Here is a 27,052-nt window from a genome sequence, read left to right as displayed (position 1 = left end):
ATCCTGGCTAACCCGGTGAAACCCCGTCTCTACTAAAAAATACAAAAAACTAGCCGGGCGAGGTGGCAGGCACCTGTAGTCCCAGCTACTCGGGAGGCTGAGGCAGGAGAATGGCGTGAACCCGGGAGGCGGAGCTTGCAGTGAGCTGAGATCCGGCAATCGCACTCCAGCCTGGGTGAAAGAGTGAGACTCCATCTCAAAAGAGTTTCTACTTCACAATAAAAAAAGGTTTAAACCTGTTACTTGCCTGTGGGAAGTCATTGATCTCTAATTCTTCTTCATATCTCTTAAAAGATTCATTCTGTCCACCATCCTGTCTCTCTTCTTCTTGTTTCTCTAAAGGCACATAATTGAGCTTGGCATTGATCTTTTCGGCAAGTTGTTCTGCAATGGTTTTTGCTGAAACAGTGGGAGCCAGAATGGTGCCACCTCTAAGAATTGCATTGGTGGCCTGTTGCATCACATCCTATAGTTAAAGAAGACTTAGTTAAATCTCAAATGAGGGCAGAGACAAGAGTAGGGACCCCACCACAAATTATTCTCTGAAAAGCTACTAACTTTGTATGCAAGTTTAATAAATAAACACCTTTCTAAGGCATAGTCTCATTGATATGTGTGATTTAGCAATATATATTTATAATATAGTTTAAAGTATCTCCCTGTGGATAAGAAAACTGGAGAACATTCAACTCTCTATTAAATATTCTACTAGATTATAGAGATGTAGTTGATAATTAGCTAACTCTTGATGTCAGACACAGTAAATATTTCCAAAATCATCTGCATACTCTAACTCCTAGGAGTTCCCTTCGAATTTGAATGTCTGTACTACTACCATCACTGAGCTCCTTCATCTCTATGACCCAACCCAACATTACAAACATTATAGCTAATGAGTCTCAAAAGCTTCAAAATAACAAATAAGCTTCCAAGAAAAAGATAACATGTGAAATATTTAAAAATCACGTTTCTCCATTGTTTAAGCCCATATTAATTTGTCATGTAACTGGGTGTTTGTATATCCAGGGAGTTGTGTGCCCAATAACCTACCCAACAAAAGCAGATAAAGAAAGAAAAAGAGAATTATTAATACGTCTTTAAGATTTTGTTAAGACCCATCAGAATACTACTCTATAAAACTACCTATGGCTAACAGAAATTCTAGAATTGGCATAAAGTCCTCAGTTAATAGCACTAGAGAAATCATCCAAATGCAATTATCAAAAAGCTCTGTATTGAGAATGTTAAATTCTCACAAACTCAATGTCTAGGACAATTTGTTTACTTGTGCTCAACATAATTCCTGAAAAGTAAAATCAAAGAACTTCTTAAAAGTATTGACTGAGACTTGGAACAAATTACTTAATACCTGAGACTCGATGCCCAAATTCTTCTGGGCATTGATTCTGAGAGCCAATCTCTTAGCAATTTCTAATTTCTCAGCATTTCCTGCAGTTGGAGCAGGAACACTTGATGTTCCAGGAGCAGCCATATCCTTTACTCTCTTCTTTGAATTAAACATGCTTTCAATTTGCTCATCAATCTAGATCAAAAGGAAAAAAAGGACTAGTAAAAAACTGAACTAGAAATACCAAATTAAGTTATTCTACAGAAATAAATAAGGAATGTTTCCACCAAAAGGCTGGAATCAGATAGTTGTATTTATACAAATCCCACCACACAGATCAGTGGGATAATATACCACCTATTTGTTAAAAGTCACGTTTCATTTTCGTCTATGGTGGGGAGAAAAATAGAAAACAGAGAAACAACACTGCATGAACCACGTCATCAGACTCCTAAGAGGATCAGAAACTTCATCCTTGTTCAATAGATGAGGAAACATGTGCTGTCAAGACAGAACAGCCAATACGATGCAGCTGACTTGCCCCAGGGCTCAGGCCTTGAGACCAAATTATACTGCAATGAAAGAGGCTGGAAAAAGGGCTATAACTCAAGGTCAGTGGCCAACTAAAAATATAGTCAATAATTCTCAGGGGGAGTGGTATAACATGTTCCTAAGGCAAAGCTCTCAAAACTCTTCCCAACCCATAAAATCCAACTGGATTTGCCTTAAAAACTGGCTAACTGAACCAGAAAAGGCTTATTCCCTTATCCCTTTGAATCAAGAAAGCAAAGAAATGCAGGTTGTTTCCCCATCAAGGCAAGTGCCATGATGAAAGCTTTGCTTTAACACGTGAGCCCTACTGCTATGTGCATTTCCTTTTTTTTTTTTTTTTTTGAGACGGAGTCTCACTCTGTCACCCAGGCTGGAGTGTAGTGGCGTGATCTCAGCTCACTGCAAGCTCCCCCTCCCGGGTTCATGCCATTCTCTCGCCTCAGCCTCCAGAGTAGCCAGGACTACAGGCGCCCGCCACCACGCCCAGCGAATTTTTTGAATTTTTAGTAGAGACGGAAACCATGTTGGCCAGGATGGTCTCGATCTCCTGACCTCGTGATCTGCCCGCCTCAGCCTCTCAAAGTGCTGGGATTACAGGCGTGAGCCACCGCTCCTGGCCTGCTATGTGCATTTCTTTTTAAAAATGTCTTTTGCCCAACAATGACTACTGACATCACTGACTACAGAAATACAAGCCCCTTCAAAAATTTACATTAGATTAATAAAGCTGTATCTTCTAGATCTCAAATGCACAGAAAAGCTTATTTAGGGCTTAAAAATCAACTGGTTAATTTACAACGCTCTTTTACTGAAATAAAAACAGTGCATTTAGCTTTTGTATTTTTTTGAGACAGGGTTGCCTCTAACTCCCAGGCTCAAAGGCTCCTCACACCTCGGCCTCCCAAGTAGCTAGGACCACAGCGTGCACTATCATGTCCAGCTAATTTTTAAACAACTTTTTATAGAGACAGGGTCTCACTATGTTGTCTAGGAGGGTCTTGAACTCCTGGACTCAAGCTATCCTCCCATCTTGGCCTTCCAAAGTGTTGGGATTACAGGCCAGGAGCCACCACACCCAGCCTTAGATTCTTCTTAAAACATTTATTGGGCCGGGCGCGGTGGCTCAAGCCTGTAATCCCAGCACTTTGGGAGGCTGAGACGGGCGGATCACGAGGTCAGGAGATCAAGACCATCCTGGCTAACACGGTGAAACCCCGTCTCTACTAAAAAAAAAAATACAAAAAGGCCGGGCGCAGTGGCTCAAGCCTGTAATCCCAGCACTTTGGGAGGCCGAGACGGGCGGATCACGAGGTCAGGAGATCGAGACCATCCTGGCTAACACCGTGAAACCCCGTCTCTACTAAAAATACAAAAAACTAGCCGGGCGAGGTGGCGGGCGCCTGTAGTCCCAGCTACTCGGGAGGCTGAGGCAGGAGAATGGCGTAAACCCAGGAGGCGGAGCTTGCAGTGAGCTGAGATCCGGCCACTATGCTCCAGCCTGGGGGACAGAGCGAGACTCCGTCTTAAAAAAAAAAAAAAAAAAAAAAAAAACATTTATTACCTATTAAAGGGTTTTAGTTATGGCCAGGCATAATGGCTCATATCTATAATCCCAGCATTTTGGGAGTCCAAGGCAGGAGGATTACTCGAGCCCAGGAGTTCAAGACCAGCCTGGGCAACATGGCGAAACCTTGTCTCTACAAAAATATAAAAGTTAACCAGGCATGGTGGCACATACCTGTAGTCCTAGATATTCAGAAGGCTAAGGTGGAGAATCACCTGAGCCCAGGAGGTCGAGGCTACAGTGAGCCAAGATCACACCACTGTACTCCAGCCTGGTTGACAGAGTGAGATCCTGTCTCATAAAAACAAAACAAAACAAAACCCCCAAAAAACACCAGCAGGGGGTTAGTTATCAACTAGTTTTAAAACTCAACATTTACCTGAGTAAAACTGTTTTAAATTAAATAGCATTCATGGTATTACAATCTGAACAAATTCATAAAATCAGGAATGGAGGAAGTATACAATGCTAGCTGGTAACGCTAACCTTACTGTTGATTTTATTCATGTTAAGTACTGTTTACATTTTTCATAAAATTATATGTTATTTTAACACCCAAAGAAACAATCACCATATGTTATCATGAGATTTTAAAAAACAGTTAAAAATACTGCAGTTTTCCCTTATACACATGGGATACATTCCAAGAACCTCAGTAGATGCCTAAAAACACAGATAGTACCGCACTGACATACATTGTTTTTTTCCTATACATACATACCTATGATAAAGTTTAATTTATAAATTAGGTACAGTAAGAGATTAACAACAATAAAATAGGACAATTATAACAATATACTGTAATAAAAGTTATATGAATGTGGTCTCAAAACACTGTAATAGTTTCAGACTGTGGTTAACCTACAGCAACTAAAATCACAGATAAAACTACCATAATGTCAAAAAGTGACAGGTGTTTTTAAAACATGGCTACAAATTATTTAATAGTCTTTTTTCCTGAGTGTGGGCTGGACTTAATGACTTCCTTCTAATACAATAAAGTAGGCTGGGCATGGTGGCTCATGTTTGTAATACCACCACTTTGGGAGGCTGAGGCAGGAGGATCACTTGAGCCCAGGAATTTGAGACCAGCCTAGGCAATATAATGAGACCTCAACTCTAAAATACATTTTAAAATATATATTAACAGGGCATGGTGGTGCACCTATAGTACCAGCTATTCAGGAGGTTGAGGTGGGAAGATTGCTAGAGCCCAGGAGTCAGAGGCTGCAGTGAGCTGAGTTCGCACCACTTACACTCCAGCCTGGGCAACAGAGTCAGACTCTGTCTCCAAAACAAAACAAACAAGAGAAAAACAAACTCCACAAAGAATAAAGTGGAAGTGACTGTATAATTTCAGAGACTAGTCATAAAAAGCACTAAAAAGCTTTCTCTTTGCTCTCTCTCTTGGATCACTCACTGTGGGGAAAGCCATCTGCCACGTGCGTAAGGACAGGCAAAGTGGTGAAAAACTGTGAGGCATCCTATCAACATCAAAGTGAATGAGCCATCTTGGAAACAGATCATCCAGCAACAGTCAAGCCTGCAGATGACTGCAATCCCATGAGCGCCTAAGCCAGAACTACCTGACTAAACTGCTCCTGATTTCCTGGCCCGCAGGAACTATGTGATAATAAATGTTTATTGCTTTAACCTGTTAAGTTTTGATTTGTTACATGGTCACAGATAAATTAAAAAAATGAAATTTGGCCAGGTGAATCCGAAGACTTTGGAAGGCCAAGGCGGGCGGATCACGAAGTCAAAAGATCAAGATTATCCTGGCCAACATCATGACATCCCATCTTTAGTAAAAATACAAAAAAAAATAAGCCAGGCATGGGGCGCATGCCTGTCATCCCAGTTACTCGGGAGTCTGAGGCAGGAAAATTGCTTGAACTCGGGAGGTGGAGGTTGCAGTGAGCCGAGATTGAGCCACTGCACTCCAGCCTGGTGACAGAGTGAGACTCTGTCTTAAAAAAAAAAAAAAAAAAAAAAAAGACTTTATTAGCCAGGCACAGTGGCTCACACCTATAATCCCAGCACTATGGGAGGCCAAGGTGGGTGGACCACCTGAGGTCAGGGGTTTGAGACCAGCCTGGACAACACAGTGAAACCCCATCTCCACTAAAAATACAAAAATCAGCCCAGTGTGGTGGCGGGTGCCTGTAATCCCAGCTACCCAGGAGACTGAAACAGGAGAATCACTTGAACCCAGGAGGCAGAAGTTGCAATGAACTGAGACTGTGCCACTGCAGTCCAGCCTGGGTGACAGAGCAAGACACACCGGGCTAATTTTTTGAACTAGTATGGTATCCTAGAAAGAAATGGCTTAAGGTTAATAGGACACCTGGGTTCTGGTCCTGACTGTAACTCCCACTGTGGTCCTGGACCTAACATCTTGTCTTGGAGTCCATTTCCTAATGACAAGATCAGATTGAATTCCTGATTTCCAACATTGTTTTCTGAACTTAAATTTATTTAACATGATATGTCCAAAAGTGTTCTGTGATCAGATATGTTGGGGAACTTCTGGGTTTAACAAAGTTAAACAAGATTCCTTAAAGACTTTTCACATCCATGGCTGGGTGAGGTGGCACACACCTGTAATCCCAGCACTTTGGGAGGCCGAGGAGGGTGGACCGCTTGAGGTCAGGAGTCTGAGACCACCCTGGCCAAGAAGGTGAAACCCTGTCTCTACTAAAACTACAAAAATTAGCCGGGCGTGATGGCGGACGCCTGTAATCCCAGCTACTCAGGAGGCTGAAGCAGGAGAACTGCTTGAACCTGGGAGGCAGAGGTTACAATGAGTGGAGATCACACCACTGTACTCCAGCCTGGGCAACAGAGCGAAACTCCATCTCAAAAAAAAAAAAAAAAAAAGACTTTCACATCCTTTGAAGTGCTAATGAGTGGTCTATATATTGAGAGGAGGGGTATTGGTATGCACTAGGCAGATTTTTCCAAAACTATTCTGGAACCATCCTCTTGTAAAGAAGATTTCCAATGATTGTCTATCTTGATAAGCATATGGCAAGACCTCCAGTACAAAAGAAATAACTGCTTCAGTTAAGAATGAGAGAACAACAGTACTTACGTCAACTGCAGCATCCTCATCATCTGAATCTTGCAGACCAAGAGCTGCTTTTTGTAACTTCTTCCTCTCATTAGCCAAAGCTTGTTCTGTTTCATCAAACTTGAATCCCTTACCAGAGAACCCACTACTCTTTTTAATTATTTTCCCCTCCTTTCAAAGAAAGAAAACAAAGTTAATCTCATAGTAATAACTTTAATGTTTAGGAATTCATACTAATTAAATATTTTTCAAGGTGGTGTATGTCAATGTAATAAAAACAGTTCATCCAGCATGTAAGATAAACTAAGAGCTCTACATAGACACCACAAAATACTAAGTTCAAGAAAAAGATAGGATTTTAGCTTTCATTTTTCCCTCTCTGAAGAGAAATAAAAACAGTACTATCAAAATTTCCAAGTATTAAGTAAAAAAGATTTCCAAGAATTAAATAATCAAGGTTTAGTCACATTAATGATTTCTAAAAGAGTGACATGGGTTAAAAAACTCACAGCTTTCTGTTGATCTTTGAAATCACTCCACAGTTTCTCTAAATCAGGAGGTACTGCGGTCCCTGACAATTCAAGAGCTTTAATTATGTCACCAGCATAGCGAGCTTGATCTTCTGTGATAAAAGTATAAGCATAACCCTAATGAATGATGAAAAAGTGCAATTATTAGACACTAACAAGATGTATCCTACTTACATCACAAGATAAAATCTGATCCACTTAATAAAACCTCGAGATTGACAACATTACTGCAGAATTTTAAAAGTCACAAAAGAGTCTTACTAAATTACTCAATGGTTCAAAGTGAAATATCCAAGTTTAATTTTTATTTATTTATTTTTTATTTTTTGAGATGGAGTCTCGCTCTGTTGCCCAGGCTGGAGTGCAGTGGTGCAGTTTCAGCTCACTGCAACCTCTGCCTCCCGGGTTCAAGCTATTCTCCTGCCTCAGCCTTCCGAGTAGCTGGGATTATAGGCGCCTGCCACTATGCCCAGATAATTTTTTGTACTTTTATTAGAGACGGGGTATCACCATGTCGGCCAGGCTGGTCTCAGGTGATCCACCCGCCTCGGCCTCCCAAAGTGCTGGAATTACAGGCACAAGCCATCATGCCCAGCCCAAGTTTAATATTTTAAAATAACACAAGCAAACTAGAAAATTTCTAATTTCTTTATACAGAGGTAGAAATATATGCAATTGGCTGGACACAGTGGCTCACGCCTGTAATCCCAGCACTTTGGGAGGCCAAAGGGGATGGATCATTTGAGGTCAGAAGTTCTAGACCAGCCTGACCAACATGGTGAAACCCCATCTCTACTAAAAACAAAAAAAAATTGCCGGGCGCGGTGGCTCAAGCCTGCAATCCCAGCACTTTGGGAGGCCAAGACGGGCAGATCACGAGGTCAGGAGATCAAGACCATCCTGGCTAACACGGTGAAACCCCGTCTCTACTAAAAATACAAAAAACTAGCCGGCAAACTGGCAGGTGCCTGTAGTCCCAGCTACTCGGGAGGCTGAGGCAGGAGAATGGCGTGAACCCGGGAGGCGGAGCTTGCAGTGAGCTGAGATCCGGCCATTGCACTCCAGCCTGGGCGACAGAGCGAGACTCCGTCTCAAAAAAAAAAAAATTGAGCCAAGTGTGGTGGTGCACGCCTGTAATCCCAGCTGCTTGGGAGGCTGACGCAGGAGAATCGCTTGACCCTGGGAGGCAGAGGTTGCAGTGAGCTGAGATGGCACCAATGCACTCCAGCCTGGGTGACAAGAGTGAAACTCCATCTCAAGAAAAAAAAAAAAGAAGAAGGCCGGGCGTGGTGGCTCAAGCCTGTAATCCCAGCACTTTGGGAGGCCGAGACGGGCGGATCACGAGGTCAGGAGATCGAGACCATCCTGGCTAACCCGGTGAAACCCCGTCTCTACTAAAAAATACAAAAAACTAGCCGGGCGAGGTGGCGGGCGCCTGTAGTCCCAGCTACTCGGGAGGCTGAGGCAGGAGAATGGCGTAAACCCGGGAGGCGGAGCTTGCAGTGAGCTGAGATCCGGCCACTGCACTCCAGCCTGGGCGGCAGAGTGAGACTCCGTCTCAAAAAAAAAAAAAGAAGAAAAGAAAAAGAAACATGTAATTTTACACAAATGCACAATTGTGTGGTCATACCTATTGATTTTGTTTTTCCTTTTTTTTTTTTTTTTTTGAGATGGAGTCTTGCTAGAGTTTGCTATCTTCACAAAACAATATGACCTTGCTGGGCGCAATGGCTCACACGTGCAATCCTAGCACTTGGGGAGGCAGAGGTGGAAAGACAGCTTGAGCCTAGGAGTTTGAGGCCAGCCTGGGCAAAAACGGCAAGACCTTATCTCCACAAAAATGTAAAAAACAAAACAAAACAAAAAAATCTGACCCAAACAGTCAACTGCTACAATTTTTTTTTTTTGAGACACAGTTTTGCTCTTGTTGCCCAGGCTGGAGTGCAATGGCACAATCTCAGCTCATCGCAACCTCTGCCTCCCGGGTTCAAGCTATTCTCCTGCCTCAGCCTCCCGAGTAGCTGGGATTACAGGCATATGCCACCACGCCCAGCTAATTTTGTATTTTTTTTTTTTTGGTAGAGACAGGGTTTCTCCATGTTGGTCAGGCTGCTCTCAAACTCCCGACCTCAGGTGAGCCACCCGCTTTGGCCTCCCAAAGTGCTGGGATTACAGGCGTGAGCCACCGTGCCCAGCCAACTGTTATGAATTTTAAAACATGGTTTAAGATTTTAATTCAGAAATGTCTAAATAGCCACCGCCTTTGACCCATGGTCTGCTTTTGTACTGCTACAGGGCCACAAGTATTTACAGTTTTATAGGGTTATGAACATACACACAATAACACACATGTACATAGAGAAGGAGAGAGAAAGAATATGCAACAGAGCCCAAATAGGTTATAATTTTTAATACATGGCCCTTTACAAAAAAATATTCTTGACTCCTCCCAATAGGTTAAAAGAATAAATGCCATCACTACTTATTAAATGTGTATAAGCAGGTGAGCTAAATTCTATTTGCATGAATTTTTCTCATCTATAAAATAGAGTAGTATCATCTACCTCAAAGCAAAGTTTTTTTGTTTTTTTTTTTGTTGTTTTTTTTTTCTTTTTTTGAGACGGAGTCTCACTCTGTCACCCAGGCTGGAGTGCAGTGGCTGGATCTCAGCTCACTGCAAGCTCCGCCTCCCGGGTTCACGCCATTCTCCTGCCTCAGCCTCCTGAGTAGCTGGGACTACAGGCGCCCGCCGCCTCGCCCGGCTAGTTTTTTGTATTTTTTAGTAGAGACGGGGTTTCACCGGGTTAGCCAGGATGGTCTCGATCTCCTGACCTCGTGATCCGCCCGTCTCGGCCTCCCAAAGTGCTGGGATTACAGGCTTGAGCCACCGCGCCCGGCCTCAAAGCAAAGTTTTAAGGATAAAATGACATATATGTAAAACACTTAAACAGTTCTAAGGATAAAATGACATTATATATGTAAGGATAAAATGACATTATATATGTAAAACACTTAAAATGACATTATATATGGCAGATAATACGTCATCCATTAATGTAAGCTATGACATACAAATATTATTTATTGCTTTATTATGCAATGTACAGGGTTAGAAAATTAAATATATCATAATCAATGTCTCCAACAACAGAATAGTCTGCTGCCTCTAGAAGGAATGAGTTAGACCTATACAGTTTCTAGAATACAGGTGAGTCAAAAAAGCAAGTAATATATATTCGTATGAATGACAGGGAGGTAAAGAGGGGAGTAGGAGAAATTGGTAGGTGTGGAGAGGGGTATATTTTATGATCCCATGTTTTTTTCAAAATGTTCCTGAAGTATAAACATTTATGTGTCTGTGTATACAGATGGTCCCTGACTTACAATGATTCAATTTATAATTTTTCAACTTTACCATGATGCAAAAGTGATATGCATTCAGTAGAAATTGTACTTTGAGTACCTATACAACCATTGTTTTTCACTTCTAGTATTTAGTAAATTACATGAGATATTCAAAACTTTATTATAAAATAGGCTTTGTATTAGATGATTATGCCCAAGTATGGGCTAATATAAGTGTTCTGAGCATGCTGAAGGTAGGCTAGACTACTATGATGTTTAGTAGGTCAGGTATATTAAATGCATTTTCAACTTATGATGGGTTTATCGGGACATTGTAACCCCATCATAAATCAAGGAACATCTGTATACAAATTTCTAGGCATGAGGGGAAAAACTAAAAGGGGAGACAAACTGTTAACAGGATCCGCCTATAAAGAGCAGCTAGGTATCTGATAATCTGAACAATACTTAGACCTGTACATGTATACAAATTATTAACATCAACCACTCTTCACACTATGTGGATTAAAGATTTTCAAAACGTCTCCATAACTCCTATTATCTACTCCTTGAAATACTAAAGAAACACCTGTATTTTAATATAATGAAGATCAACTATAAAAAACTTATTTTTACCTTGTTGCCTGCTCTTCCAGTCCGCCCTGCTCTGTGTACATAATCCTCATAATGGTTGGGGCAGCTATAATTTACTACAAGAATCAGATGTTTCACATCTAGACCTCGGGCAGCAACAGAGGTAGCCACAAGAAGTTTGCAGGTCCCATTCTTAAAGTCATTTATGATGCTATCTCTGTCATATTGATCAATGCCTGCAAGTAAATTAAAGAGCTGTAAAACATGTTCAAATTAAATATTCCGTCTCTTCTGACCAAGAATCTAAACTCAGAGTGAAGAACAAATTGACACATCCAACTCCTAAAATACAGAAAATAAAACACTAAGAAAATTTAACGGCAAGATTAAAGGTTATTGCTATTAACTCATGTATGAATATTTCAACACTGGTCTTGTATTGCCCTCTTTCTTCTACATAAGGTTTATATTTGCAAAGGCCCAATATCAGAAATTGACTTAAACCTGTTTGGGAGCCAAAGAGAGAAAAGGCAGAAACATTCAGCCTATATCGATAAGAGCTAGATATTTCTCCTTTTCCTGTAGGTTATTTAGAGCCCTGTTACTCAGTTTTGTCCAAGGACCAGAGCAGCATCACCTGGGAGCTTGTTAGAAACGCAGAATCTAGGCCAGGTGTGGTGGTTTATGCCTGTAATCCCAGCACTTTGAGAGGCCAAGGCGGGCGGATCATGAGGTCAGGAGCTCGAGACCAGCCTGGATAACATGGTGAAACCCCGTCTCTACTAAAAACACACACACAAATAAAAGCCGGGCGTGGTGGCACATGCCTGTAATCCCAGCTACTCGGGAGGCTGAGGTTGCCATGAGCCAAGATCATGCCACTGCACTCCAGCCTGGGCGACAGAGAAAGACACTGTCTCAGGAAAAAAAAAAAAAAAAAAAAGGAAATGCAGAATCTAGGGTTATACTCCAAACTACTAAATCAAAATCTGAATTTTAAAAAATCCTTACGTGATTATCATACGCAAATTAAAGTTTGAGGAATACTGGTTTAAAAGTACCCAAATGGGTCTCTCTTAAATAAGTGATCCAGTGACAAAGCAGAGTATAAAATACTGTAAGTTCTATTACAACATGCCCAAGCCACAAAATATTTTATGATGAGGTTCCCAGGAAACTCTGGTAATAGAGAAGGGAATAAGATAAACTCTCAAAACTTAAAACTCATGCTTTCAATGGAAGATTTCACAGAAAATCTGGGTTTAACATACAAACTGCTTAGCATGTAAATAATTACCAATATTAAGTCCTAGTACTATCTAAAATTTTAAAGGTACTCTTCAAGGATTGATTTAAAGGAAGTATTTGAATCACTGTCAAAGAAATTGGAATCTAACACTTCACCAAAAAAATCGCCTAAGAAAATTTGATGAAATCAATATCAGTATAAATTTAAGTTTATAATTTAAAAATACCAAAACTTTTACTTTAGCCTAAGGTATCCTGACTACTAACATAATCACACAAAATTGATTCCTTGGAATTGAGTATAATATGCTAACTGAAGCAGCATATGGGATGTCAACCCAAAAACCATGAACCCCCTTCCTTTTTAAAATAACCACAATTTTGTTCACATACTAACCCAACACATGATCAGGTATACATCAAATGGGAGATGGGCCTAATCCCAGTCTCCAAGAGTTAATATACTTGTTGTACACCAGCCCTTTTCGAACTTTCTGTTTTCAGGATGCCTTTTTTTTTTTTTTTTTTTTTTTTTTAAAGACGGAGTTTCACTCTTGTTGCCCAGGCTGGAGTGCAATAGCGTGATCTCGGCTCACTGCAACCTCCGCCTCCCCACTAGCTGGGACTACAGGCGACTGTCACCATGCCTGGCTAATTTTTGTATTTTTAGCAGAGACAGGGTTTCACCATGTTGGCCAGGCTGGTCTTGAACTCCTGACCTCGGGTGATCTGCCCACCTTCCAAAGTGCTGAAATTATAGGCGTGAGCCACCGCGCCCGGCCTTTAGGATGTCTTTACACTCTTAAAATCAGTAAGGACCCACACCCAAAGAGCTTTAGTTTAGGTCTTGTCTATCAATACTTAATGTATTAGAAATTAGATGGCCGGGCGCGGTGGCTCAAGCCTGTAATCCCAGCACTTTGGGAGGCCGAGACGGGCGGATCACGAGGTCAGGAGATCGAGACCATCCTGGCTAACACGGTGAAACACCGTCTCTACTAAAAATACAAAAAACTAGCCGGGCGAGGTGGCGGGCGCCTGTAGTCCCAGCTACTCAGGAGAATGGCGTAAACCTGGGAGGTGGAGCTTGCAGTGAGCTGAGATCCGGCCACCGCACTCCAACCTGGGCGACAGAGCGAGACTCCGTCTCAAAAAAAAAAAAAAAAAAAAAAAGAAATTAGAACAGAGAGGGTGGGGGCGAGGTTCACACCTATAATCCCAGCACTTTGGGAGGCCAAGGCAGGAGGATCACCTGAGGTCAGGAGCTTGAGACCAGCCTGGTCAACATGGTGAAACCCCGTAACACAAAAAAATTCACCAGGCTTGGTGGCAGCCACCTGCAATCCCAGCTACTTGGAAGGCTGAGGCAGGAGAATTGCTTGAACCTGGGAGGTGGAGGTTGCAGTGAGCCAAGATCATGCCACTGCACTCCAGCCTGCGCAACAAGAGTGAACCTCTGTCTCAAAAAAAAAAAAAAAAAAAAAGAAAGAAAGAAAGAAAGAAAGAAAAAAAAGAAAAGAAATCAGAACTGAGGAAATTTTTAAATACTGGATTTGTTTAAAGATACAGTTCCTCGGCTGGACGCGGTGGCTCACGCCTGTAATCCCAGCATTTTGGGAGGCTGAGGCAGGCGGGTTACAAGGTCAGGATTTCAAGACCAGCCTAATCAATATGGTGAAACTCCGTCTCTACTAAAAACACAAAAATTAGCCAGGTGTGGTGGAGGGCGCCTGTAGACCCAGTGACTCGGGAGGCGAGGCAGGAGAATAGCTTGAACCCGGGAGGCGGACGTTGTAGTGAGCCGAGATCGTGCCTCTGCACTACAGCTTGGGCGACAGAATGAGACTCCATCTCAAAAAATAATAATAACAATAAAAAAAGGCAGTTCCTCTTCCAGGGGCATGGTCTAGAGGCACTCAGAATGGTCAAGCATTTGACATACTGCCTGTCATAGGCTTTCTACGATACAGCCTTTAACAAAACTAGGCTGTCTGGAATCCCTGGTAATAGAATTATTTAAAGTTGGGAAAGCACCAAAATCTGCAGGTGGCTTGTGCCCAGGCAGACTTCAAGGGGTTTGTGTTGTGAGATCTAACATTGTTACATGAATGCCCAAAACAGAAAAAAACATGTCAGCAGAGCCAATGGTGGTTCCATGTGTGTTAAATGTGATCATGACAGGATTAAGCATACTTTCCTTATCAAGGAACAGAAAATCATGGTGAAAGTGTTGAAGGCACAAGCACAGAGTCAGAAAGCTAAATTTAAAAAATGACTTTTGAATAAAAATGAAAAGACTAGAAAAAACATAGCAATGACATGTTAAAATAAAAAGCACATTTTTGTGAAAAATAACTTTTCCAGAACAATAAAATAATTACATTAAGACAAAGGGGCCAGCCTGGGCAACATGCCAAGCCCCTTCTCTACAAAAAATTAGCTTGGTGTGGTGGCACGTGCTTGTAGTACCAGCTCCTCGGGAGGCTGAGGTAGAAGGATCACCTGAGCAAAGGGAGGTCCAGGCTGTAGTAAGCTGTGATTGTGCCTCTGCACTCCACCTTGGGCAACAGAGTAAAACCCTGTCTCAAAAAAAAAAGACAAATGGCACTGATTTACATTTTTGCCAATCTTTTTCAGGTCAGGCTTAATAGAAGATAACTGGAATGTCATATCTTCTATATTCAATCTGTCACAATATACCATGCCATTCAACCTGTAGCAAACCCTGCACACTAGAGAGAATGAGAGTGAAAAAGGCAATAACATCATTGGATTATTAAGAAAATACATATAGTCTTATAAACCTCCTGACATCCCAGGGACTCTCAGAGGTCCTAGGATAATATTTTTTCTTACATTCGGCCAGGCGCAGTGGCTCATGCCTGTAATTCCAGGGCTTTGGCAGGCCAAAGTGGGCAGATCACCCTGGGCAACATAGCAAAAACCCATCTTTACAAAAAATACAAAAATAGACTAGGCGGCCGGGCGCGGTGGCTCAAGCCTGTAATCCCAGCACTTTGGGAGGCCGAGATGGGCGGATCACAAGGTCAGGAGATCGAGACCATCCTGGCTAACATGGTGAAACCCCGTCTCTACTAAAAATACAAAAAACTAGCCGGGCGAGGTGGCGGGCGCCTGTAGTCCCAGCTACTCAGGAGGCTGAGGCAGGAGAATGGCGTGAACCCGGGAGGCGGAGCTTGCAGTGAGCTGAGAACCGGCCACTGCACTCCAGCCTGGGCGACAGAGCGAGACTCCGTCTCAAAAAAAAAAAAAAAAAAAAAATAGACTAGGCATGGTGGCTCATGCCTGTAGTCTCAGCTATTCAAGAAGCTGAGGTGGGAGGACAGCTTGAGCCCTGGAGGTCGAGAATGCAGTGAGCTGTGATCACACCCCTGCACTCCAGCCTGGGAGACAGAGCAAGACATTAAGAAACTGTCTCAAAAAACAAAAAAAAAAGAAGAATCATTTGTCATTTTCTTTGTCTATGAATGAGGCTTAAGCATATGATACGACAGAATTCTGGCCAAAAAGATAAAAGTAGTATTAAAGACAAGTATTATGGGAAACAACTTCCTTAATATAAAAACACACATTTACAACAATATAGGAGAAACTCTTACTGGACCAATCCCTCCGGCAGGTAACAACTATGAACTCTGGGCAAAATAAAGAGCAACTACATAAAGACACTAGAGAGTGACTAACAGCAGCAGAAATGGGAAAGAAGTTGATACTTGGAAGAAAGTATTGCACTAGCAAAGTGTAGAGGATTGTATTTATTTACTTATTTATTTCAAACTCTTTGCTCAGAGGCAGGCCCAGCACAGACCAAGCGAGGAAGTCAAAACTTGAACAGAAACTCACAGTCTTATAAGAGAAACCACCAGAAAGTGTTCAAAACAAACTCAGGACTAGGAAACAGAGGAAATAAATCCTGAAAAGAATGGAGCAGAAAGCCACAACTGTGCATACATATGCTGCCCAAATATCTGGCTGACCCCTAAGCTACAGATTTGTGAGGCAAAAATCTAAGCAGTTGGGATGAAAAAAAAAAAAAAAATTAAGAGATTTCAGGTCTAGGCTCGGTGGCTCAGGCCTGTAATCCCAGCACTTTGGGAGGCCAAGGCTGGTGGATCACCTGAGGTCAGGAGTTCCAGACCAGCCTGGCCAACATAGAGAAACCCCGTCTCTACTAAAAACACAAAAATTAGCTGGGCATGGTGGCACGCACCTGTAGTCCCAGCTACTTGGGAGACTGAGGCAGGAAAATTGCCTGAACCTGGGAGATGGAGGTCCAGTGAGCCGAGATCACGCCACTGCACACCAGCCTGGGAGACAGAGCGAGACTCTGTCTAAAAAATAATAATAAAATTAAAAAGTAAGAGATTTCAGATGCTGCCCATTAAAGGAAGACAGAGTTTGGATAATGCCCATTAAAGGAAGACAGAGTTTGGATGCTGGGTTCTGCCAAGTTAACGCTCTATTTGGAAACCACAAAAAACAAAAACAAAAACAAAACACCACTTGTGGGAGACATCAGAGAATTGAGAATTTAGAATCTCTACAGTGGATCATTCAAAGTCCAGTATACAAACAGAAATTACTAGACATACAAAGAAAGACAAAACCATAAAACAAAAATCAAGAGAAAAGACCATCAATAGAGACTGACATCAATATGATCCAGATGTTATAATTAACAAAGATTTCAAAGCACATATAATTATGATCAAGACTTTTTAAAAATGCTTACAAGGAATGCCTAAAAAATCTAATCAGACAAACAAGAAAATGTAAAAGAGAACACACTTGTAATTTTAGAACTAAAAAAAATACAATAACTGAATTCAAAAATTCACTGGATGGGCTTAACAGAAGATAGGAGATGACCCAAAAAAAACCCAAAAAACAAATAAATAAATAAATAAAATAAAATAAAGTTGACAACAAGGTAAAAGAAATTATCAGGGCCGGACACCGTGGCTCACGCCTGTAATCCCAGCACTTTGGGAGGCCGAGGTGGGTGGATCACCTGATGTCAGGAGTTCGAGACCAGCCTGACCAACATGATGAAACCCTGTCTCTACTAAAAATACAAAGTGAGCTGGGCGTGGTAGCATATGCCTGTAATCCCAGCTACTCAGGAGGCTGAGGCACAAGAATCGCTTGAACCCAGGAGGCAGAGGTTGCAGTGAGCCGAGACAGTGCCATTGCACTTTAGTCTGGGCAACAAGAACAAAACTCTATCTCAAGAAATTATCCAATTTGAACTACGGAGGGGGAAAAAAGGTTGAAAAAGACTGAACAAAGCATCAGTGAGACAATATCAAAAACTCAAACATATACATAACTGAAGTCCCAAAGAGAGAATAAGGCAGGAAAGAAATAACAACCAAGAATTTCCCAAATTCAGAACAGGACATAAATTTGTAGATTCTAGAAGTTAAATGAACCCCACACAGAATAAATACAAATAATACCATCCTTAGATATAGTTACCATATGACATAGCAATCCCATTCTTTGTTATCTACCCTAGAGAAATGAAAGCTGACAGTCACACAAAAACCTTTATTTGTATAATAGCAGCTTTATTCATAATTAAAAAAAAAAAAAACACTAAAATGTCCTTAAACAGATGAGCAGACACACAAACAGTGATAAATCCATACAATGAATACTACTCAGTAATAAGAAAAAAAGAACTATAGACCGTGGCTCAGGCTTGAATCCCAACACTCTGGAATTTGAGGTGGGAGGACTGCTTGAACCCAAGAGTCCGAGATCAGCCTGGGCAACATGGTGAAAGCCCATCTCTACAAAAAAATATTAAAAAATTAGTTGGGCATGGTGGCACATGCCTATAGTCCTAGCTACTCAGGAGGCTGAGGTAGGAGCATCGCTTGAGCCTGGGAGGTGGAGGCTGCAGTGAGCCAAGCTGAGATGGCACCACTGTACTCCAGCCTGGGCAACAGAGAGAAGCTGTCTCAAGAAAAAAAAAAAAAAAGAATAAACTGTGCAAGAACTTGGGACTTGGATGCATATCAAAGTCATTAAGCTGAGTTAAAAAAGCCAATTGCAAAAAGTTACATACTGTAGGATTCAATTTACAAACTTTTCTCTTCCTTTGAGATAGGGACTCACTCTGTCGCCAAGGCAGGAGTACAGTGGCACAATCTCGGCTCACTGCAACCTCTGCCTCCCAGGCTCAAACAATCCTCCCTCCCACCTCAGCCTCCTGAGTAGCTGGGAGGCTAATTTTTTATAGTTTTTAAATTTTTTTACAGAGATGGGGTCTTGCTATGCTGCCCAGACTGGTCTCAAACTCCCAGACTCAAGCAATCTGCCCAACTCGGCCTCCCAAAGTGCTGGGATTACATGCATGAGTCACCGCACCTGACCTACAAACATTCTTAAAACAATACATGAGGCCACGCATGGTGGCTCAGCCTGTAACCCCAGCACTTTGGGAGGCTGAGGTGGGTGGATCACCTGAGGTCAGGAGTTCGAGATTACCCTGACCAACATGGTGACAATGTCTCTACTAAAAATATAAAAATCAGTGAGACAAGGTGGCGCACGCCTGTAATCCCAGCTACTTGGGAGGCTGAGGCAGAAGAATCGTTTGAACGCGGGAGGTGGAGGTTGCAGTGAGCCGAGATGGCGTCATTGCACTATAGCCTGGGCAACAAGAGCAAAACTGTCTCAAAAAAAAAAAAAGAACACATGAGTGATTGCCAGCAGTTATGGATGGGGAAAGATACCTTTACAGGGACAAGATGAGGGCGTTTTTTAGGAAGTGATGGAACTGTTCTGCAACCTGATTATGGTGTATTCTGTGGGATGTGGCTAAAGCAACCAAAATACTGGAAGCAGCCCCCAACCCCAGTGCCCAACAGAAATGACTACACTGTGGCACAGTCATATAATAAAATGTTATTCAGCAATAAAAGGGGAAGAACTACTGATACATGCAACAACACAGATCAATCTCAAAAGGCATATGGTAACAGAAACTTTACATAAATAACAATGCATTATATATGATTCCATTTATCTATAACTCTAAGAGGTAAAAAAACCTAATCCATGTTGAAAAAATTTGTTTAAAGTATTTGACTCAGGCTGGGTGCAGGAGCTCACGGCTGTAACCCCAGCACTGTGGAAGGCTGAGGTAGGCGGATCACTTGAGGTCAGGAGTTCGAGACCATCCTGGCCAACATGGTGAAATCCCATCTCTACTAAAAACAAAAATTAGCCAGGCATGGTGGTGCATGCCTGTAGTCTCAGCTACCCAGGAGGCTGAGGCAGGAGAATCACTTGAACCCAGGAGGTGGAGGTTGCAGTGAGCCTAGATCGTGCCACTGCACTCCAGCCTAGGCAACAGAGTGAGATTCCATCTAAAAAAAATAAAAGTTGTTGACTCTAGAGGGGTAGGGACAGAGATAAACTGAGCGAAATTTCTTAGATGGTTTTTTGGTTTGTTTTTAAAAGAGAGAGTCTCACTATGTTGCCCAGACTGGCCTCGAACTCCTAGACTCAAGCAATCCTTCTGCCTCAGTCTCCTGAGTAGCTGGGACTACAGGCATGCAATACTGTGCCCAGATTAGATTTTTTGTTTGTTTTTTTTTTCTTAAGACGGAGTGTCACTTTTGTTGCCCAGGCCAGAGTGCAACGGTGCAAACTTTGCTTACTACAACCTCTACCTCCCGGGATTAAGCGATTCTCCTGCCTCAGCCTCCTGAGTGGCTGGGATTACAGGTACCCGCCACCACGCCTGGCTAATTTTTGTATTTTTAGTAGAGACAGGGTTTCACCATGTTGGCCAGGCTGGTCCCAAACTCCTGAGCTCAAGTGATCCACCCGCCTCAATCTCCCAAAGTGCTGGGATTACAGGCGTGAGCCACTGCACCGGCTGGCTTTTTTTTTTTTTTTTAATATTCACAAATTTTGCTATAGTCCCAGCTACCTACGAGGCTGAGGAGGGATGATCGCTTGAGCCCAGAAGTTCAAGACCAGACTGGGCAGCACAGGGAGACACTGTCTCAGAAAAAAAAACAACAAAAAACGAAACAAGTTTTGAACTAGTGTTAACGATATGCATATTGACATGAAATGTCACAACCTGATCTCCAATTTATTTGAAATGTGTGAAAAACTAAGAAAAATTGATGTGAGGGTAGACAATGAAGAGTAGCTAAAAAATTGATAAACAAATATAGTCATCGCTCAGTATCCTCAGGGGATTGGTTCCAGGGCCCCTGGCACATACCAAAATCCTAGGACGCTCAAGTCCCTTATATAAAATGGAATAGTATGCCCATATCATCTACATCCTCCTGAAAACTTTAAAAAACTCTAGATTACTTAAAACCACCTATTATAGTGTAAATGCTATGTATTAATAGTTTTTATACTGTACTGTTTAGGGAACAATATCAAGAAGAATAGATTTTGTGTATGTTCAGGATGGACACATTTTTTCCCAAATATTTTCAATCTGCAGTCTATGGACACGAAGGGCTGGTTGTATATATACACAATGGAATATTATTCAGCCTTACAAAGAAAATCTGACAAATGCCACAACACAGATGAACCTTGAAAGCAATTTGCTAAGTGAAAAAGACCAGTCACAAAAAGACATAGAATGTATGATTCTACTTATAGGAGGCACCCAGAAGAGGCAAATGCAGAGACAGAAAGCAGAATAGAGGTTATGAGCAACTGCTTAGGGATGGGGAAAGAAATTTGTTACTTAAAATAGTACTGTTTCTATTTAGCGTGATTAAAACATTCTGGAAATAGATAGTAGTGAAGGTTATAGCATTGTGAATGTACTTAATGTCACTGAATTATATACAAAAAAATGGTACATTCTAAGGCCGGGCGTGGTGGTTCACACCTGTAATCCCAGCACTTTGGGAGGCCAAGGCAGGCAGATCATCTGAGGTCAGGAGTTCAAGAACAGCCTGGCCGACATGACGAAACCCTGTTTCTACTAAAACACACACAAAAAATTAGTCAGGCATGATGGCATGAGCCTATAGTCCCAGCAACTCGGGAGGCTGAGGCACAAGAACTGCTTGAACCCAGGAGGCAGGAGGCGGAGGCTGTAGAGAGCTGATATCGCACCACTGCACTCCAGTCTGGGTGACAGAGCAAAACCCTGTCTCAAACAAACAACAACAAAAAGAAATGGTGGGTGGGGGCGGGGACATTCTATGCAGTGAATATTTACCACAAAAAAAAGAGTCATTTTTGGGCCGGGCGTGGTGGCTCACACCTGTAATCCCAGCACTTTGGGAGACCAAGGTGGGCGGATCACCTGAGGTTGGGAGTTCGAGACCAGCCTGACCAACGTGGAGAAACCCCGTCCCTTACTAAAAATACAAAATTAGCCAGGCATGGTGGTACATGCCTGTAATCCCAGCTACTGGGGAGGCTGAGGCAGGAGAATCACTTGAACCTGGGAGGCACAGGTTGCAGTGAGCCAGGATTGAGCCATCCACCCACCTCAACCTCCCAAAGTGCTGGAATTACAGGCGTGAGCCACCGTGCCCAGCTGGTCTCTATCTCTTGACCTTGTGATCCGCCCACCTCAGCCTCCCAAAGTTCTGGGATTACAGGTGTGAGCCACCTCACCTGGTTTTTTTTTGTTTTTTTTTTTGTGGAGACAGAGTCTCACTCTGTTGCCCAGGCTGGAGTGCAGTGGCATGATCTCAGTTCACTGCAACCTCCGCCTCCCAGGTTCAAGCAGTTCTCCTGCCTCAGTCTCCCAAGTAGCTGGGATTATAGGCACGTGCCACCATGCCCAGCTAAGTTCTGTATTTTTAGTAGAGACAGTTTTGCCAGGTTGGCCAGGCTGGTCTCCAACTCCTGACCTCAGGTGATCCGCCCACCTCAGCCTCCCTAAGTGCTAGGATTACAGGTGTGAGTCACCGTGCCTGGTCTGTGTTTTGTGTTCTAGTTCCACACATATATAACAATAGCAATATCACAAGAAATTAAAATGTTACTTTGAAATTTCAATAAAAGCTCTTTAAAGTGAATCATGAAAACCTACAGACAGCATGTGCAATGGAAAGGGTGAAACACAGACAAAATTTAAATTCAATTCCTCCATAGTCAATAAATGGTGATGGAACTTGGTCAAACCAAAGTATGCCTGTATGATTTTCTTTCTCTTAGATGGGGCAATAATAATACTTACTCCCACAGAGCACTTTTGAGTAAAAACTGATATAAAATTTAGTTCTGAATTATAGAGAACAAAGTAAATATCGAGAACACAGCACAATGCTCGGCAAGTACTTAATAGATACTTTATGTGTGAATCAAATGAATAATTACCTCCATGAAGAGACATGCAAGGATAAGATGCTCTCATTAAATCCTTAAGAAGACCATCAGCATGTTCCTGCTTATCCACAAATATAATGACAGATCCTGACTCTTGATAATGGCCTAGAAGCTCAAGTAACTTCAAGAATTTCTTTTCTTCTTCAATCACAATCTGAAAACACCATATTGAACCAAGTTAATGAAGTGAAAATGCAAATGGATCCCTTGGACAGAAATATTCATTTTATTTGTGGTGAATGAATAAATGAAAGTATCTTGCTATATCTTTACCAAGGGCTAGGAAGACGTTGATTTTAATTGTAAACAATAAAAAAAAAATTGTAAACTTTCAGGGTTTAACAGGCTTGCAAATGTGGGCAAATGATCATCTGTTCTCTCTGGCTCTTAATTTCATATCCTAGTAACCAAGAGATAAAATAGGTATGTGACATTTCTTTTCCCTTTGTAGAGACAGAGGTCTCGCTACATTGCCCAAGCTAGTCTCCAGCTCCTGGCCTCAAGTGATCCTCCTACCGTGGTCTCCTAAAATAGTGGGATTACAGGCATGAGTCACCATGCCCATCTGGTATGTGACATTTCTATATATCGGCTCACCACTCACCACTTTTGATGAGAGAAACTAAAACGACATTTTATTTTATGTCTTTAAAGAGACAGGGCTCACTATGGCTAGGGTGCTATTCAGAGATGTGATCCAGCTATGATAAGCAAGAAAGTTTTGACGTGTTCTGTTTTTCTGCCCTGGGTAGAATATCTCATTCTTTAGGCAATCTGGTGGTCCCCTGTTACCAGGAGGTCACCACACTGATGCTGAACTTAGTATGGACAAAGATATGCATAGTGCACTACAGTCCGGAACTACAGGGACTGAAAAGCTGCAACTTCAGGCATGCACCACCGCACCCAGCAAAAAAAAAAAAAAAAAAAAAAAAAGAGCATTTTACATAGTTGCATGGAACAGCATAGTTAAGTGTATCTGGTAAAATACTGAAGGCTACAGTAGTGGTATACGACTTCATTTTAGAAATTATCTTGCCTACCTCACACACAGTGATCCCAAAAGGATCACACATACTAAGTATCAACGAAACTGGGAATTTCCTAAAGATGGTACCCACCACTTGTTGTTCCACATCCGAGCAAACCACACTCCTGCCTCCAACTTGTACTTCAATAGGTTTACTCAGGATCCTGCGAGCCAAAGCCTCCATAGCTCTGGGGAAAGTAGCTGAAAACATAACCGTCTGTCGATCAGGACGAACATTATCCACGATGCGCATGACCTGAGAAAAAGCAAAACATTACAAATAAACATGGTAAATAGGGTCTTCAAAGCTTACGCAATGTTAAAACCAAGTAAAAGGAACTTTTGAGAACAACTATCTCAGTTTTGCTACTCCCACAGTCTTTCAATCTCAAGAAACGACAACTCCACACATGCTTAGGCCAAAAATCTAGGAGACATCTTTGATTAATCTCTGTCGCTCATCTTACAACCAATCCATCAACAAATGTAGTGGTCTCTCTTCAAATTATATCTAGGATACAACCCACTACCACTGTTTCCCTTCATTTATTCAACACGTTTTTATTAAAGAACCATCTTGAACCAGGTACTGTTCTAAGTACTAGGAATATGCAATAAAAACAGACAAAAAGAGGAGGATTCTGGGAAGCTGGCAGAGCGGGAATCACCAGGAATCTGTATCCACACCTAGACAACAACTGTGCTGGTAGAATCTGTCTGATGTAACCACTTTGGAATTCTGGAATCTACAGAAGGTTTGCAACTTCCTGGGAAAAGCCTGGAAGATAAATTGTGGCTGTTTTCTGCCATTTTCAGCTCTTAGCACAGTAGCAGTTAACCATCCCCCACAAACAGCCCCACAGCAGGCAGGCATGCACATTTCTGAAGCAAACTGTACATAGCTTGCAAGAGCCAGGGTGGTCAAGAAGGACTCTGTCCTCCAAATATGGAGGATCTCTGCTCTGATTGTTACTTCTGATCACAGAGGTAAAGACAAACAGACATTGGCTGTTATTGTTGCATTCACACCCTGCAAACCACTGCAAGCCTGGACCCCTCAAGCTGAAGTGACTACCAGGGTTAATCTGATGCCCCTTCCCTCTGCCTTTTCTTCTTTTGAGAGCCAAAAATTAAATACTAGGAGATTAAAAAACAAATGAATATCCAAAGAAATTTACAAAGTAACCACACATACAGAATGCCACAGGCTCAGAAAACACATGAAATGACCTTAAGTGTACACCTCAGGGCAATCCTAGCCACAGACCACCTACGACAATCAAATACAAAAATAATACACAATAACAGTAATAAAAAACAGTAAACCCTAGGGAAAGGGGAGAATCTGATTCCCAAATTACCACATTACTAGATTCAAATGTCCAATTTTCAGGCCGGGTGTGGTGACTCAGGCCTGAAATCCCAGCACTTTGGGAGGTCAAGGCAGGCGGATCACTTGAGCTCAGGAGTTAAAGGCCAACCCGGCCAACATGCTGAAACCCTGTCTCTACTAAAAACACAAAAATTAGCCAGGCGTGGTGGCATACGCCTATAATCCCAGCTACTCAGGAGGGTGAGGCAGGAGAACCACTTGAACCTGGGAGGTGGAGGTTGCAGTGAGCCACTGCACTTCAGCCTGGGCTACAGAGTGAAACTGTCTCAAAATAAGTAAATAAATAAAAATAATTTCCAATTCTCACTATTTTCTTCAGTATATAATCATGCCTGGAAGCACACTACTGCTTGCCAACTCTTCTCTAGGCAGAAGTCAGTGTGCAGCTTTGATCTATGAAGCTCACAAAATAATCACAAACTAAATCGAAATTTTCCTCTTTTTTTCTTGAGACACAGTCTCACTCTGTCACCCAGGCTGGAGTGCAGAGACATTACATTGACTCACCACAGCCTCTATCTCCCAGGCTCAAGCAATCCTGCTACTTTAGCCTCCTGAGTAGCTTGGACTATAGGCGCATGCTCCCACATCCAGCTAATTTTTATGTATTGGACATAAATACATGAGAGAATGCTGAATTAATCATTTATTTTATTTATATGTATTTATGTATCTGTATGTATTTATGGCAAGGAATGATTCACACTTTGCCTTTCAATGGAAAAAGTTGTTTTGAACTCACTCTATAAGAACCTGGTTTACCAGAAGGTCCCTATCAATCACTCTTATCTACTTAAAGCATTATAATAAAATCTAAGATTTCACATGACTGGGAAAGACATTGAAAGGCACGTGACTCTGTTCCATCTGATACTTCAATTCTCTTTACTCTTTCCACAAACAGACCCCTTGCCTCTGCTTGAATACCTGGAAGAAACAGATATTCAGTATCATATCAGCCCCCACTTCCTCATGAAGCAATGTTTCATCTCCAAATAATGTTTATCCAGGCCTTCCTCAAAATAAACTCATATCAAGCTCTATATGACTTCCCCACTGGATCCCATTTGTACTCCTTGGGACCAAAAAAATAAATTCAATGTTGCTTTCATGTGACACTTGTTCAGAGTTAAAGGATGCTATCATATCTTCTACTTAAAGCTGATTATTATTATTATTTATATTATCATTTTTTGAGATGAAGTCCAGCTCTGTCACCCAGGCTTTAAGTGCAGTAATGCGATCTTGGCTCACTGCACCCTGTGCCTCCCAGGTTCACGTGAGTCTCCTGCCTCAGCCTCCCGAGTAGCTGGGATTACAGGTGTCCATCACCATGTCCAACTAATTTTTGTATTTTCAGTAGAGACAGGGTTTCACCATGTTGGCCAGGCTAGTCTGATCTCCTGACTTCAAGTGTTCTGCCTGCCTTGGCCTCCCAAAGTGCTGAGATTAAAGCCATGAGCCACCATGCCCCGCCCAAAGCTGAGTATCATTTTAACTGTTTCTCATATGGCTCAAGCATTACCATAATCCTGCTTCTTCTGTGTTCTTCTATTTACATCTCATTTAGAATGCAGTCCTTAAATCTAAACACAATACATGCACTATCATATAACAGGCAATAAATTTTTGGAGAGTACATGGATAAACTGAAAAGGCTAAATATGACATTTGCCTTATCCCTTTTCTATGCACATTTCCATTACTGTGGACTCTTATAATCCTTTTTTATTTATTTTTTGGCAACTACAGCCTACTGACAATTCACAATGTTCTTCTTAAGAAAACTTTCTACCACCTTTAAAATGTGTTCCTATAAATCTGTATCACTGAAATTTTGCACCTAAGCAAACAGCATATATAAGGAATATAAAAACCTAGGCTAGACAAATTCTTTAGGCCATAATCTTAGTAAAAGTGAATGACTTTGATAAATGTAAATAACGTGCTATCTAGACTAGATAATGAGGTATTTAAAAGCATGATTTAAAAGAATTTATTTAAAAAGACAAT

The 27,052-nt window shown here is 41.8% G+C and overlaps 1 protein-coding gene across 2 annotated transcripts in view; it reads right to left on the bottom strand.

The window, feature by feature from the left end:
- The window catches only part of DDX46 (DEAD-box helicase 46), a 76,402-nt gene that overhangs the window by 9,589 nt on the left and 39,761 nt on the right, over positions 1-27,052 (bottom strand). Inside the window, exons 14-20 of one of the 2 annotated variants that reach the window (XM_015140860.3) lie at positions 23,738-23,902; positions 22,608-22,770; positions 11,049-11,242; positions 7,047-7,184; positions 6,559-6,708; positions 1,370-1,543; positions 248-466 (exon numbers count right to left, since the gene is read on the bottom strand). In XM_015140860.3, coding sequence (XP_014996346.1) covers positions 248-466; positions 1,370-1,543; positions 6,559-6,708; positions 7,047-7,184; positions 11,049-11,242; positions 22,608-22,770; positions 23,738-23,902 — 1,203 coding nt within the window. 2 annotated transcript variants of the gene reach the window in all.

Source organism: Macaca mulatta, chromosome 6 (assembly GCF_049350105.2).
Source record: "Macaca mulatta isolate MMU2019108-1 chromosome 6, T2T-MMU8v2.0, whole genome shotgun sequence".
Taxonomy (NCBI): domain Eukaryota; kingdom Metazoa; phylum Chordata; class Mammalia; order Primates; family Cercopithecidae; genus Macaca; species Macaca mulatta.
Note: the sequence above shows the minus strand (reverse complement) of the source record. Positions and strands in the feature narration are given on the sequence as shown.